Source organism: Lipotes vexillifer, unplaced genomic scaffold (genome assembly GCF_000442215.2).
Source record: "Lipotes vexillifer unplaced genomic scaffold, Lipotes_vexillifer_v1.1 scaffold1318, whole genome shotgun sequence".
In the NCBI taxonomy this organism is placed as follows: Eukaryota; Metazoa; Chordata; class Mammalia; order Artiodactyla; family Lipotidae; genus Lipotes; species Lipotes vexillifer.
In genome coordinates this window covers 862,693-877,724 of record NW_006772582.1, presented here as the reverse complement: position 1 = coordinate 877,724, position 15,032 = coordinate 862,693, and the positions used below count along the sequence as shown (strand labels likewise).

Below are 15,032 nucleotides of genomic sequence, written 5' to 3'. Positions count from 1 at the left end.
TTTGATGCTTTCCCTAAACTTACCTTCTTGGAGAGCTAATGAAGTATGTGACCTTTTGTGGGAACCGGAAGTTTTCTAGGGCTGTGACAACAAATTCCCAGCAATTGGGTGGCTGAAAACAACAGAAATATGTTCTCTCACAGTTTAGGAGGACAGCAGTCTGAAATCAAGGCATCCGCAGCGTTGGTTCCTTACAGAGGCTCTGAGAGAGAAACCGTCCCATGCCTCTCTCTTAACCTCTGGTGGTGCGGGCAGTCCTTGGCGCTCCTTGGCTTGCAGATGAATCATTCCACCCTCTGTCTCCATCTTCACCTCACCTGCTTCGCTGTGTCCTCTCCTCTTCTTACCCCGTTGCGTGGCTTGTGGGATCTTAGCTCCCCGACCAAGGATCAAACCGGGGCCCTTGGCAGTAAAAGTGCAGACTCCTAACCGCTGGACCACCGGAGAATTCCCCTCTCCTCTTCTTATAGGGACATCAGTCATTGGATTTACCCGACCCCCCCCCAGTCTAGCATGATTTCATCTTGAGATCCTTAAATAATTACATTTCCAAAATTTCTGTTTTCAAAAAGTTACATTCTGAGGTTCTGGGTAGATGTGAATTTTGCGGGGGGACACTGTTCAAACCTCTGCAGGAGCTATGTGCACTTTGCTCTGCCACAGAAATGGGGAATGTGCTATATTTTTAGCCCTCACACCAGAAGAGCATGTCCTAATGGGGTAGTCCTCAAAAGAGTGGGCCTCTTAAGGCTGGTTTTTCAAGGGTTTACTTAACAAACTTGGATCAACTACTTGCAGAGGTATGTGAGTAGGAGTTGATTGCTTAACAGAATCCTTGATTTATTTTTCTTTGGAATTTTTCATCAATCTTGGGTCTTCTCTGTCATGGCTGCTGTTTTTTCTGGCCAAATTCTTCATCTCTCAGGCAAGCTCTTCTGGAGGACTCTGTCCCTGAGTTTGTTCCAGTAAACTGAGTATGCTAAAAGCTAGAGATGAAGACCACCTGCTCTCCAGGGGCCTGTCACCACCACCAGTAGTGGCGACATCCCCATGTCAGGGAGGACAGGATGGTATGTGACAGGGAGCCTGAACCATGAGACATGAGACCTGGATTCTAATCCCAGTTCAGACACTATGAGACCTTGGATAGATCTTTTCTCATCATTAAAATGAGACACCCATTCCTGCCCCTTTCTCCAGAGCTTTTAATGAGGATCCGGAATAATGACGTACAAGCTCTCAGCAGCTGTGTATAAAAAGTATGAAAATAGGCGTTATTAAAACAGGATTGAGGGGCTTCCCTGGTGGCGCAGTGGTTGAGAGTCCGCCTGCCGATGCAGGGGACGCGGGTTCGTGCCCCGGTCCGGGAAGATCCCACATGCCGTGGAGCGGCTGGGCCCGTGAGCCATGGCCGCTGAGCCTGCGCGTCTGGAGCCTGTGCTCCGCGACGGGAGAGGCCACAGCAGTGAGAGGCCCGCGTACCACAAAAAAAAAAAAAACAGGATTGAAATATAATCTTATTTAAAAAGTAGCATTGGCATGCTCTCACGTTCATCTTCTTTCAGTACCTATTTCTCTCCCACATGGAATTGAATGAACCTAGAATTTGTTCATTTCCTCCTGAAGGGCAAGGTATTTTTTTTTCTCCATTCTTTTTATCAAGTATGAGCAAATGGTTGACTTCTTGATACTTTCTGGTGGTAGGCACCAGGGTAAGCAAAGAGTGAGCACTTAGAGCCCTGGAAGTAACGGCTGTGCCGGGAGGTGCAGAATGCAGCAGAACACAGAGGGTACTGATTGCTCCCAAGAAGACCAGTGTCACCTCCCCTCCACCCCCAGGGAAGTGACATCTAAGTGGAATCCTTTGAAGAATGCATAAGACTTAAGCCAGGTGAAAGGAAAGGACACTCCCAGCAGAGGGAAAAAGAGTGTACTAGACCTAGAAGTGGGAAGGGAACCATGTATGGTCAAGCCAGGACAATGGCTGATGGGTCCTAGACCGGCAGGGAAAACCAGGTGAGAGCCGGGCTGGAGAGGTGGGCGGTGATGGCAAGATCGTGCGGGGTCTTCTAGGCTATGGTCACATCCTGTCCAGAGAGCAAAGAGAAATCATAGGTTACTTAAGCAGGAGAGTGACGTTACTAAATTGTGTATTTTTAAAGTTGACCCAGGTGCAGTGTGGCGGCCCAGGAGGCCCTTTTCGGTAATCCAGTGATGGGAGTTAGGATCGCAGTGATGATAGGATAGATTCAATAGGACCTTGGTGAAAGATTGAATGTGAGGGAAGGTGGGGTGACTTCCAGGTCACCCTGGCTTGGACAGCTAAGCAGCATCTTTTACTGAAATCTGGAACCAAGGAAGACAGGCCATTGGAGGGAGTGTGTTTCGTTTCGGACATGTTGAGCATGAGATTGCTGTGGAATATTTCCAAATAGAAATATCCAAGAGACAAAGTAAATACTGACTTAAAAGTTCTTGGACCTTGTGTTCGCAACTATCGTAAGGTTACGTCCATTAAATTCTCCTTGTTCCTCTTTATCTCAGTTGTTTCTAAGAATCATTCATCTTTATCCGTTTCAATGTGACCTTAGACTGGAAGCTTCGCCTGTCTGCATCCTTGTTTCCTCATCCAGATGAAAAGGCAGACTAGGTGATCTTCATGAGCTCTTTTGGTTTAAACATTCATCAGATTTTGCAGTTCTTTCTTTTCAAAGGGATTGGAGGTCGGAATTGGGGAAGTTTTTAGTCTTTGTTGGTTAGAATTCAGTTTGAACTTTCCTGGTTGCATACTCTTATGCTAAGAAAAAGGCCTATTCAGATGTATATTGTGGGCCCTCAACAACATTATCCTCAGAGGTGCAAAAGGAGAAAAGGATGTAGCCAGATCTGGCGCCAAGGGAAAGGATTGACCCAGCCTCTCAGGAGGGTCAGATTAGGCCCAGACAAAAGCCCTGGGCCTCTGATCTCTTTCTGCTCACTGGGGCCTGGCTCACTCTGGGTGGTCAAGAGCCTCTTTTCTTAGGGGACCTTAACCCCCTCCCCGACTACAGTTCATCCCAATGGGCCTAGGGCGACAAACTTTCTCTTCTTTTTTCAGCCTTCCCGTCCTATTAAGTCAGAGCAGGCTGCGCAGTGACTCCAGAAGGTGAAGCCCACCTGAGCGGTGCTGGCGCCTCTCCTTCCACCCAGGAGTCGTACAAAGAGCTTGTGCTGTTGAAAACCTGTCTCTAGCTGCTGTAATTTTCTCAAGACCACATTAGCAACAAAAAAGAGCGTACAGATGCACAAAGCTTATGCAGCTCACTGCCCTCTTCCATCAAAGGAGAGTGTGTGCCATTTCAGGGAGTCTGCAGCCTCGTGGTGAAATGCAGGTGTCCATGAGGGCTGCTTTCCCACTGGTGTGATCCTGACCAGGGCCGGCTGCCTCTGCTGTGCCTGTGTGGTTCTGTCACTCGTGGGTGGCCCTGAGCCAAGCAAGGGATGTCAGGCTGGGTCTGCTTTGACCCTCCAGTTTCACTCACAAAACAAGTCCAGGATTATCGCTGTCATTTGCATTTTCTCTCCTGGAGTGTTTCATTCATTTATTCAACAGATACTGTGTAACAGGTACTATCCTGAGCACTTTGAAAGCAAAATGCCTAACACTTTACTCAAGCAGCTAATAATAGAATAAGAAAGATAAGTAGGAAGATACCAGTGGTTCTCAGACTCAGGCGCGCATCGGAATCACCTGGAGGGCAGAATGTCTGGTTTAGTAGGTCTGGGGTGAGCCGAGAATTTGCACTCCCCGGCCCCGCCCCGTGACCCCTGCTGCTGATTCTGCTGGTCCAGGGAGCCACCTGTGGGAGCTGCAGTGCTGATGGGAAGCTATGGCTTGGGAACATGGGGGAGGGAGTGAATAGCTCCACCTGGGTTGTTTACCTTTCTTCCTGTTATTTTACCCGCTGTACTGCTTGGGTCAGATTTATCAACACCTCAGTTTGCGAGGCCATTAAAGCTCTCTCAAGCTCCCCCTGGGCCCTCCAGGGGCTCAGCGTACCTTGGCCACTGAAGTTCGTCAAGAGAGCCTATTTCGTTCCCTCCCAGGTGTTTCCTTGTTCCTTCTTTCTTCCCCACCCTGCTCTGGCTACTCATTGCCCACCTGCCCGTCCTCTCAGCTGGGCTTCCAGGAGCTACAGGAATGAATTCAGACTTCCGAGATTTTGAAGAGCTTACTTTAAAAACCGGTCCCTGGGTGAGAGCAGCTGCAGGAGCGGTTTTCAAGCTGTTTTCTCCGGAATCCTGGTGTACTTTTTGGGGACTCAACAGGGGTGGAGGTCCTCCAGCCATCCCCACGACCACCAGCAGGTCAACCCAAACCGCTGCACTCTTAGTGAACAAGAGTTTCTGGGAAACATGTTTGAAGAAAGGTTCCATCGCTTTTATTTTTCACTTTGAAGATTCTTGCTCAAAAGCACTTGCTCTTGTTTGAGCCTCTGCCTTTGCTCCTTTTTTTTTTTTTTTTTTGGTGTATATGACAAATACTGCAAGGATTGAGAAATTTTAGATCTAGTTCCTATGGATATTCCCTCAGTTCATTTAACAAAGAAATTTTCTCCTTTTTTTTTTTTTTTTTTTGGTGTATATGACAAATACTGCAAGGATTGAGAAATTTTAGATCTAGTTCCTATGGATATTCCCTCAGTTCATTTAACAAAGAAAACAGTGGTGTATCTTTAAAAAACTTGTAGAATTTTCTGTCGGGGACTATTTAGTACAACAAGCATCACTGCAGGCTAAATGCCAGGGTCAGAGCTGGCCCAGGGGTGCAGACTTGAGTGAGACCTGGCTCCTGCCCGCAGAATGTGTCGTCGGTAACCCCCTCCCTGCCGTCCTCTCCCCGTTCTCAGCGACACAGAGCATCACCGCTGACATATTTTGAGTGCATCTTCCTCCGGACCGTAACTCCAGATCCATACTGAGAGGAGATGGAAGAAGGGATTTATCCTGTGTGCATTTCCCCTAGTCGCTCTTAGGCCTCTGCTTCACTACCTGACTATGTACTATTACCGTGCAGCTTTGGGTTTAGAGGATTTGGAAGCAGGTCCCCCTCCCCGCCCCCCCCCGTTCAGCTGGACTAGGTTTTATGCAAATATTAATCAGTGAGTTGTCTCCAAGCATCTGTATAGGCCCAGTGTGAAGTCATGCTTTAGGATAAAATGTGGAAATGTATGGAAATCGTAAATTCCATCAGGCTGAGACTGAAACCCAGACTCTATCTCTTTAGGATCAGATATCTTAAAAGACACACATTTTAAAACCTTTCTAAAGGAAGCCCCAGGGTGCCCTGCAGCCAGCCTCACCTTTAGCCAGTCAGGCTGCAGGCCAAGCACAGCCCCTCTGATGCTGGTTGATAGACTTCTGCCGTCACAGTGGGGCTGGACAAGCGTGGGCTGAGAAATTAGTGTGTGCTAGGTCTTGAGACTCTTGCCTTTAAAAAAAAAAAAAAAAGACTCAGTGTCTTAAAATAGCATGGTAGCTGAAATAACAATAACAGCAACGGCAATAGCTTGCCATTCCTGAGAATGGTTGTTTGTTTAAAATAAAATCTGAGGCATTGGTTCTGGCGGTATTTGGTTTCCACGAGCTGGGCTCTCACAAGAGTTGCTCTAATGGACATCATGTGGTCTCATCACGACAGGAAACACGGGGGGCTGTGAAGCGTTCTCTTAACCCCTCTGTAAGGAATTTCTTTACAGAAACTGCAGACACCTACACACCCTAGAACTGGAAGTAGGTGGTATAGACCTGATCATTTTAAAGAGGGCTATTTTCCTCTCCAGATAATTACTATTAGTCTGCTCTTTTGGCCTAGGCTTCCCAGCCTAGATAGATAGGCCATCTGTGTTCCCATCACCATGTCTTGAGGAGGTCGTTTCACCTGCCTTGTTGAGAGAGGGAGTCGGGGCGGCCACATATATAACCCCACCTTGTGGGCATCCCCGGCTGCCCCCTGACGCATCCTGATTGGTCAGCTCTGGACCGTCTCTCAGCCTGTTGGAAGCTCTTGCACGCAGGCTGGCGACAGGAGCCATGCGCACACCCTGTCCGCTGGCGCAGACGCGCACACGGCCTCAGCTGCCTTCCGCTCGTTCTGTAGAGCGGTCCCCACGTCACACTCAGCAAAGCGGTTTTCTGTGTCTAACCCCCTTCTCATGCTGAAAACCCTGCCCGGGATCAGAATTGGGGGAGATGGGGGAGACCTAGAATGCAGGCCTGCGCTGGCTTTAGATGGTGGGAGGGAGTGAAGGGACTCTCTTGACCTTGGGTCACATGCACTGTACACTTGTGGGACATCCTGAATGGCACAGGCACTGATGGCTTCACCAGGTCACCTTTTCCTGACTTCCTCGGTGGCCCTGGGGGGCATCCCGGGCCTACTTGATGTCAGACTTTGACAGGTGATAAAAGCACGTATTGAGATGGCTTGCTTCACAGGTTCCAGATTCAGAACTATTGACTGAGGTTATTTTTGCCTTTGCTGAGACGCTCCCTTGTGTGTTTGCTGTTACTTTAATGGGTTGCTTCCTGATCCATTCTGAGGCCCGGCACTTGCCCTTCAACCTGGCAAACTGCAGCTTGACCTGAGTGGAATCGGAGGTCCACGAGGTCCCTTTAGACCAGTCAGTTGGCAACATGACTCATCTTTTTTCCCCTAGAAAATAAAATCCGTGTAAACAGCAATTGTGAACGTCCTTATTTGGATTTTTGTGGAGCTTAACTTTAATCAGCATACCCCAGGCTTTGCACTTCAATTCTCTGAACTTTTAACACCTTAAATGCCCTATAGGCACAATGTCTGGCCTTGTGCTTCTAAACAGAAAATGCTTGGTGATCCCGATACTTGTCAGTAGTAATTATGCTGATTCACAGGAAAGTCCTCCAGTCCTTCTGGTCTGTCGCTGTTCTCCCAAAGGCTCTGCAGTGAGTCTTCATGGGAGATGGCCTACTAGTTCTTTCTTCCTCTTTTCCTCGGAGGACCCCGTTTGCTGTTTGGTGCAGGAAGTCCCCACTGTTCGTGGGTTCCCCCGAGCTACAGTTGGAAAGACATCAGAGTGTCCAGGGTGGAGCCCGGGCCTGAGATCTCAGCAGGCCAGACAGGAAGCAGATTTCTTGCGCTTTTTTTTGGTCCATTTTGTATTTACCATTCTCCTGCTTAGTGTTTGGGGGACCGAAGCCAACAGGTTATTGAAAGAATGAGAGCGACTTGACTTCTGACATTGACTGGGGCTCGGGGCTACACTGGGTGTTTTGTTTCTGATTTGAAGCCAGCTGTTTGGTAACCACTAACTCTTCCCTTATTCTTTTCTTGCAGATGAGCTCACAGTGCCTGCACTTTACCCCAGTAGCCCTGAAGTGTGGGCCCCGTACCCTCTGTACCCAGCGGAGCTAGCGCCTGCTCTACCTCCTGCTTTCACCTACCCCGCCTCACTGCATGCCCAGGTAATTCATACCCATCGGCCACGACTTCACTCCACCAGCAGCCCTTTCAAACCTGGTTCCCCAGGGCACACCATACAACTAACCCCTATCCAGCTAACAGATCCGCCTTCAAGAGATTACTGATCCCCTCTGAATCAAGCTGACGCTCCTCCAGGACTTCCGAGGACCGTCTGACAGCAATGATACCACCCACTGCCTGATGTTTGCCCCAAACAACACCTCTCTCTTCCTTAATGATCTCACCCTCATATCACACACGAGAGACTGGGCCCAGGTCACCTCCCCAGCCAGCTAGAGGGTGTCACGGGAGCAGAGATGTGTGTGCCTTGCCGTGGGGAAGGGCTGCAGAGGAAGGCGTGCGCTTTTTACAAGAGCTACCTGTCTGCGTGTGCTCCTGTGTGCTGAGATCTCTTCTGTTGTGTTCTGGGAGCTCTAGGGACGAAGAAGCAAGCTGGGAGCTTCCAGGAGGAAGGTTATGTGCTATGATACATATGTTAAAGAAGAGATTAAGGGTTCCTTTTTTCCATTTTTAAGAGACCCTGTAGAAAAGGAGGTACAGTATAGTGTCTTAAATGTAATTATAGGTCAAGGTAGAGGCATCTCTTCTGACCAGCTTTCTTTCTTAGTTAAGAATAGCCTGAGCTTTATAAACAAACTCCGCTGTTTCTTCACAAAGATTACTGTCTACATACCAACCCTTTCTCTTCCCTTGGAAACGACGTTTCTCTTAGCTTTGCTTTTAGTGCAAGTAGTAGCAATCAAGGTCAGGATTCAGCGTGATGATCAATAATAACAAATAAGATAGAAAGAACATAGCTTTCATTTGTCTTACTGCACGTGTAACTCCTCTAAAAGCAGGAAAGCCTGTTTTTAAAAAATTACCAGCCTGAACAGGTGGGGTTTTTGTTTGTTTTGCTTAGTGTGTGTGTACCAGGCTGGATGAAATAAACAGCTTCCCAGAAAACCCTTCTGAATTAAAAGTCTTATGTTGTACACAACTTACTGCGTTGTGCAAGACACCTATAAGCGGCCCCAGCGAGGGTCTCCCAGGCAGGCCATGGGGTCGGGAGTGTTCTCAGCTGGACCTCCTTCCATTCTCTCTCAGCTGAGTTGTTGATGCTTCGTTTGTGCACGGACAACCCAGCTTCCCAGGGACTATGCAGGCAAGCTACAAAGAGAAGGCCTCGGTGCCTGGGCCTTGGAAGTGATCACCCTTTGTGTTGGAAGAAGGGGGTAGAAAGTAGTGAGGAGAAAGGTGGTGGTGGTGAGAGTATTTGGCACCGAAAACAGAGTAACGGGGGTTCTTCCGAGACTGATGACCCAGCTTCTGGATTCGCTGTGCTTTCTGCTTTTCCTTCCCTGTTGCTTTCTCCACCTTTGTCCATGTCAGTGCTTGGTCACCCTTGCAACGGCAGGTAGCGGGGGAGGGGCAGAGGGGAAGGAAACGGGCTGATAGCTTCTGCTGAGTTATCAGAATGCTCGTAGTGACCTTAGATTATTTTGTAGATGCCGTGGAGCAACTCAAAAAGTCCCCTGTGTTTGTGGCCCACCCCTGCCGTCTGGGGATATGTGACCCACCTCTTCCTGTGCTGCCTAGACACAGATCAGTTGACACCTGAGGCAAATGTTAATAATACCGTGAAATGGTGCCAAGTTTGCCTGGTCTTCTAAATATCCATGGCTTTGGTTAGTCAGCACCAAAGCCTTTCACCACTGTCCTGGAAAAGCAGGAGTTGACAGTGGCCAGAAAGGACTGCGAATGGTGGCTTTTGGCCGTGATGTCTGGGTAATTTGCCCTTGCTTCATTCATATAACGGATGAAATCAAAAGTCATTCTGGGGAATATGGTGGGAGAAGGAGGTAAAAAGTCTTAAGAGATCAGAAAGCCCAGGCCATTGTGAGAAAGGATGAGGGGAGACAGTGCCAAGATTACATGGACTCAACCGTTATGCTTTCCTGGGATGTATCGCCCATGGTGGCACCTTCCCCGTGAGCTCTTCCTTGACCTTGAGGCTTTCCCAGCCAGGAATCCACCTGGTACTGTCACATCAGTCCTACAGTTGGTGGGACTCTCTTCTGATACCAGTGAGATCCTTGTGCTCAACCCCATTTCTTGTTTGGGGTCATTCCCAGTGCAAGCTTGGGTTCTGTATCCTAAAGACTGATGAACAAATCTGGTCATTTAAATGTCTTTGTCCAGTGTGAGAATCGTAGAATGAACTGGGAGAGGCTGGACAGATCAGCTGGCCTGACCCATTTTACAGATGAGGAAACAGACTGCAGAAGAGGAGAGAGTTGTCCAGAGTCGCAAGTGGCTCTGCCGTGACCGGAGCCAGGTCACCCGACTCCCAGCTCTTTCCACACCTCAGTGCTGGCTCACCAAAGACTAATTCTTTGATGGAATTTTGGAAAGGCCTTGCTCCAGTGACTCCTTGGATCTTTCTTCTGTAACTAGATGGGAAGCCTGTAAGAAGAGACTTGGAGACAGAGACGAGGGAATCAGAACTTAACCTTCACCCAGAGGGCCTGAGAGAATTTTTATTAACTGGAGGTAGAGCAGAGGGGAGACCAAAATGGAGCGTCCTCTTAGTGGCTAATTCCATTTTTGTTTTGGAAATCGTATTATGTCTTTGGAGATCAGCTTTTAAATAATTTTGCTTTTCTTAGTGATGTTGTGCTCTGTTTTGAGACGTGGATTTTTTTTTTCTTCTAGTGTTTCTCTCCTGAGGCAAAGCCCAACACACCTGTCTTTTGTCCACTTCTCCAGCAAATTAGATTTGTCTCTGGGAATGTGTTTGTAACATATCAACCTACTGCAGACCAGCAGAGGGAGCTCCCATGTTGAATTTGCTTGTTAGCTCGCTCTTCCCCCTTTTGCAAAAACTATTTCTTGGTAACATTTGAGATTTCAATAAAAATTTTAATTAGAGAAAAAACGATCTCAAGTAGACTGCAGCGTTTTGTTTTCATGCTGATGCGATTTTGGAGCTAAGATGTTATCTCAGATTTTGGGAGAGCTGGGCCCGTGACACTCAGTATACCTTACATGCGAGAAGGACTCAGCATCCCAGGGAGACTTGGTCCAGAGCCGAGGCCTCACTGCTGCTCATATCTTCTTGGGCTCCTGAACCCTCAAGAGCTGCATATTGGAAGAGTCTCATTCTAGCATCCATGTGTCACATCTGCCAGGATATCTTGCTTCAACAAGGGTGGAAGTGTTTTCAAAAGTCTGTCTGATCCAGAAGGAGGACCCAGGAGAGACAGAAATTGTCATCGGAAAGGAGTTGCGTCATATTTCTACTTCTGCCCAGCTTCCATCTGTGGTCGTGTGCCTCCATCTCTAAATTGAAGATGCTTATGTGACATCAAATCCCATTTTTTATAAAGAATTATTGGATAACGTAATCCGACCGTAAGCTTCAGTATTGCCTTTTTACTTTTAGGGATGAAAGAACATCTATTTCTAAGAGCATCTGATTTCTAAGAAGATGGTTAACATTGTAAGAAATGATCATCCTGCTTGCTTTCACCGTCATTGGTATTTGAAGTTTATTAAATATATTATGTGAGTCACTGTGAACAGCAGAGGAAGGTTTCATTCATGACTTTTAGGAAAGTTATGCTCCGAAGAGAAGGTCCAGACAGTTCCTCTCAACTCCTAGTCACACATCTCAGCTTTTTAAGTCTGGGTTCATTTTTGCTTTTAGTCTTGTTGCTGCTGGGGCTGAGAGAAAGCCAGTAAAATGCAGTGTCCTCACGACACTCTAGAAACAATACTGTTTCCCTTGACCAGCATCATACTGTTGGGCCTGAAACTTTTGCAGGTAAGTGGGACTGAGAGAGCAAGTCCTGACTGCCTGTCCCTTCCTCAGAGGCCTTCTCCCAGGGCTGCTGTGCAGCTTGTGACTGGAACGCATCACCTACACATAAACAAAAGGTTTTAAAATCATACCACGGATTTCCCGGGGTAAGACATGCCCCTAGGGAGGTCCCTTGTGACACAATGGAAAACATTTAAAGGCTAAACCTAAAACAAATACCAGAATGAACCATGGGGGAGAAGACACAGGCAGACAGGGAAGAGAGAAGCCTAGGATGGTGTGTGGGTGGCCTGACTGCGGGGGCCCCCGGCCAGGTGTTCACTGTGCAGCGTTTAAGAACTGCGTGTGTGAACGTCTCTTTAAAGCACATCTCATTAGGCATCTCCTCTGTCCCTGCGTCCCATAGCGAATACTGAGAGGAAGAAGGAAGAGGTCCCGACCGGCGTCAGCCTGATTTAAGTACGGAGCCGGTGACAGGTAGCATGTCGAGGGCGCAGGGAACAGGGCGGGCGTGAGCGCGGACTCGGCCGAGCACGGCCCCGGCGGCAGGGCGGCCGTGCTTCCCACCCAGGCGCGTGTGGGAAAGACTTTGATTTCTCAGCTTCTCCCTCCCGTTCAGAAGGCAGTAGCCAATGCTGCAGGGCTGGGCCCGTGAACAGAGCCCACGGGAGGCAGCTTGAGCCCCTCACCAGACGGCCAGCCTGTCGGAGGGCAGGGCGGGGGCAGGAGTTGCGCGCCCTGCTTGTGCGCCTCCCGCGCGGCATCCACGCTCAACCCGGACGTCCTCATTCTGGAGGCCCGGCCTTCCCAAACGGGTATTGCGTATTGTCTGCCTGCGGCCCGGGGCTTGCGGCCGGCACAGAGACCACGGCTTCGAAGGACCGCAGCGCTGACTTTGAGGCCGTTCAGCTCAAGGCTTTGAATTGTTTTCAGCCATAAATGAAACTGTTAATCCTCTGACATTTACTTTTCTCTCTAAACCTGCAGCTCCGTGAAGGTCAGAGGGTGGGGAGAAACCGCTGCTTGGTGTTCCGTCTCCTGCGTGCACCAGCCTTGTCTAGTTCCCTGTTTTGTTTGGCTTTCTGGTCACCTAGGAGCATCTGGCCTAACTCCCATAGAAGTCTGAAGGCAGGAGGGGCAGGCACGGTGCTCCCAGCGCCAGCCTCCAGGGAGCACAGGGCCCCCCCTTTCTTCTCCCAGCCCCTCTTCCCCCGCCAGGGGGGCCTCTTCCTCTGCCTGCCCCTCGAGGCCTGGCCTCTGCTGGGGCTACCTGGTCAGACACAGGCGCTGCCATTTACATGACCTCCCCTGAACAAGCTCCTCAGCCTGAAGTGAGGCTAATCGTCCCTCGTGTTAAAGCACTTAACAGGGTGCCTGGCACACAGTAAGGGCTTAGAAAGCGTTAGCCTTTTAAGGAGCATTTGAGTCTTCAAGGAGAAGAAAGCCCAGGACTGGCTACCCACGAAGCTGTGCTAGTTCAAACACTAAGGACATCGAGCATGTCTTGACACTAATGGGGCCGCAGGGTCCTCAGGGCTGCAGCCAGACGAAAGGCCAGAGGCTGGAAAGAATGAATGAGGAATAGGTGAGCAAAATGAGGCATCGAATGACAGCCACCGACATCACCGAGCGACGGCACCTGCCCTGCGTCCAGCAGTGTGGTGTCTGCAGCTTGTGCCAGCACTGGGAGAACTTGTCCCCCGGAGGAAGTCCCTACAGCCAGGCCCGGACACGCCTGTCGGAAGAAAACCTGTCCCTGACAGGAAATAGATCAAGAGTGGGAAACAGCTGGATTCCCAGAGAGACCAAGTGGTTTGTGTGTGTTGCTTCACTCAGAGCTGTTGTCCCTGAACTCTCCAGCTGCTGGTCATCCGGTCTGTTTGTCCCTGGGCTTTCTAGCTCATTCTTCCTACAGTCCTTCCGCTAGGGTTCTGCCCGGCCTCATTTCCAGGCGATGGGGTTACATTTTGTGCCTCGGGGGAGATTATTCTCGTCGTAGTCCTGTGGCTGAACCAACCCCCAGGGGGGCCAACTCCTGGCCAAGCAAATTCTCTGTCCCTTTTTACCCTCTCTGTCCCATCCGTCCCTTCCCTCCCCTCCCCTCCTCTTGCTGTCTGGTATTTGAAGAACTTAGGATCCTCTTAATAAAGCAGCGACACAAACCTTGACCCCGTCCTCACTGGCCTCTCAGAAGCAGTGCAGAACCATTCTTCCAGAGTTGTTGGGTCTAGTTGTTCCTTTGGCCAGAGCTGCTGCTACGCCACTGAGGCCCAGCCTTCCCCATACTGGGCAGCGGCAGCAGGATCGCCTTCATTTGGTGCGCTGTTTTCTCCAAGTTTCTTAAGCGTGTTCCGTTTGCTCCTCTGTAAAGCTACGCTCCCTAGATGCTGTGTGTGCTCTCCCCGACCTCGTGAGCAGGGAGAGCCCGTCCCTGAGTCTCAGTGAGTCTCCCCTGTAAGTGCTGTTTGTGAGCCTGCCTCCCCTTTGGGATTCTTAACTGCTGAGCCGTCCACCCATACAGCGGGATGTGCCGAGGGCCTGGCATGTAATCGGGGCCTCAGTGTTTAAAATCCAGCAGGTCGAATTTTAATGACAATTTCCATCCGTTCTGCTAAGTTTGGGATTTCAGGCAAGCTTGTTTGTTTGTTTGTTTGTTTGTTTGTAACCTCCCTGAGCCTCAGTTTCCTCATCTATAAGTAGGAAGAATGAATGCTTGTTCTCTGGGGTTATTTTGAGGGACCTTCAGAATCTTGATATTTGGGGGTTAAGGATAAAATCACCACCACCATCACCACGCTAACACTGACTGAGCCCTGCAAGCCACTGACTCTGCTTCACTGTGTTCACTCCTCACAAACCTCTCATTATACCTACCCTATGGATGAAGACTGACTCAGAGACGTTACAGTCCTTGCTCGAGCTCACACAGCTAGTGGGGGGGGGGGGGGGGGGGGGGTCAGAACTTCAGGCGTGGCCCAGAGGCTCCTGAGCACCTTTGTAGCTTAAGAAGCAGTTAGGCTGTAGGGACTCGGGACTGGTACCCCGCCAGCAGAAACCTAAGGGTCCAGGCTTTACTCTTTGGTAAAGAAGAGAAGCAGCTGGGGCCGGGCCAGAAGGGCAGCCTGTCGCTGTGGTGTGAGCTGAGGGGAGGCTCAGGTGGGGTCAGCTGGCCGTCCACCCAGGGTGTTTGGCCTCCTTTGGTGGGAATAGTCACCCAGATACCATCTGAAAGCACGTGAATTCTGACTGCTTCGGAAACAAAACTAAGGCTACAAAGGAACTTTGGAAATGTAAAATGTAGCCTCCGTAAAAAGAAAGTGAACTCCGTGAAGAAAACCAATTGTGACAGGTTAAAGGAAAAAGGAAAATCAGCTCCAAATGGGATCATGTTTTATTCAAGATTTGTGCTGCCAGCGGGCAAGGCCAGAACTCGGTGACAGGATGGCAAAGTGGGACGACCCAACTTCAAGACTCATCCACTCTGCCACGAAGTGCTCCTCGCTTCACCGAGCTCGGCTCCTGGAGACCTCTAATGGCCCCTGATAGCAAACATGGTTAAAAATTAACAGTCTGACAAAATTAAAAATGGATGACAAGCAACCACTGTGAACTTAATCTGACACAGGGTGTTACGTGCTTGGGTGCCCTCGACCCGAGTGGCGTTGAGTGAATTTCTGGGATGTCTGAGCACATTTCACCTGCCTGTTTGGAAGCAAGAGCCTGGTTTGT

At 49.5% G+C, this 15,032-nt stretch overlaps 1 protein-coding gene across 2 annotated transcripts in view; it reads left to right on the top strand.

The window, feature by feature from the left end:
- The window catches only part of RBPMS (RNA binding protein, mRNA processing factor), a 177,618-nt gene that overhangs the window by 157,216 nt on the left and 5,370 nt on the right, over positions 1-15,032 (top strand). The window contains exons 6-7 of one of the 2 annotated variants that reach the window (XM_007447626.1): positions 7,355-7,482; positions 10,196-10,412. In XM_007447626.1, coding sequence (XP_007447688.1) covers positions 7,355-7,482; positions 10,196-10,327 — 260 coding nt within the window. In that variant the 3' untranslated portion in view covers positions 10,328-10,412. Of the gene's footprint in view, positions 1-7,354; positions 7,483-10,195; positions 10,413-15,032 lie in introns of those variants that run through there. The other variant, XM_007447627.1, reaches the window with a different exon arrangement.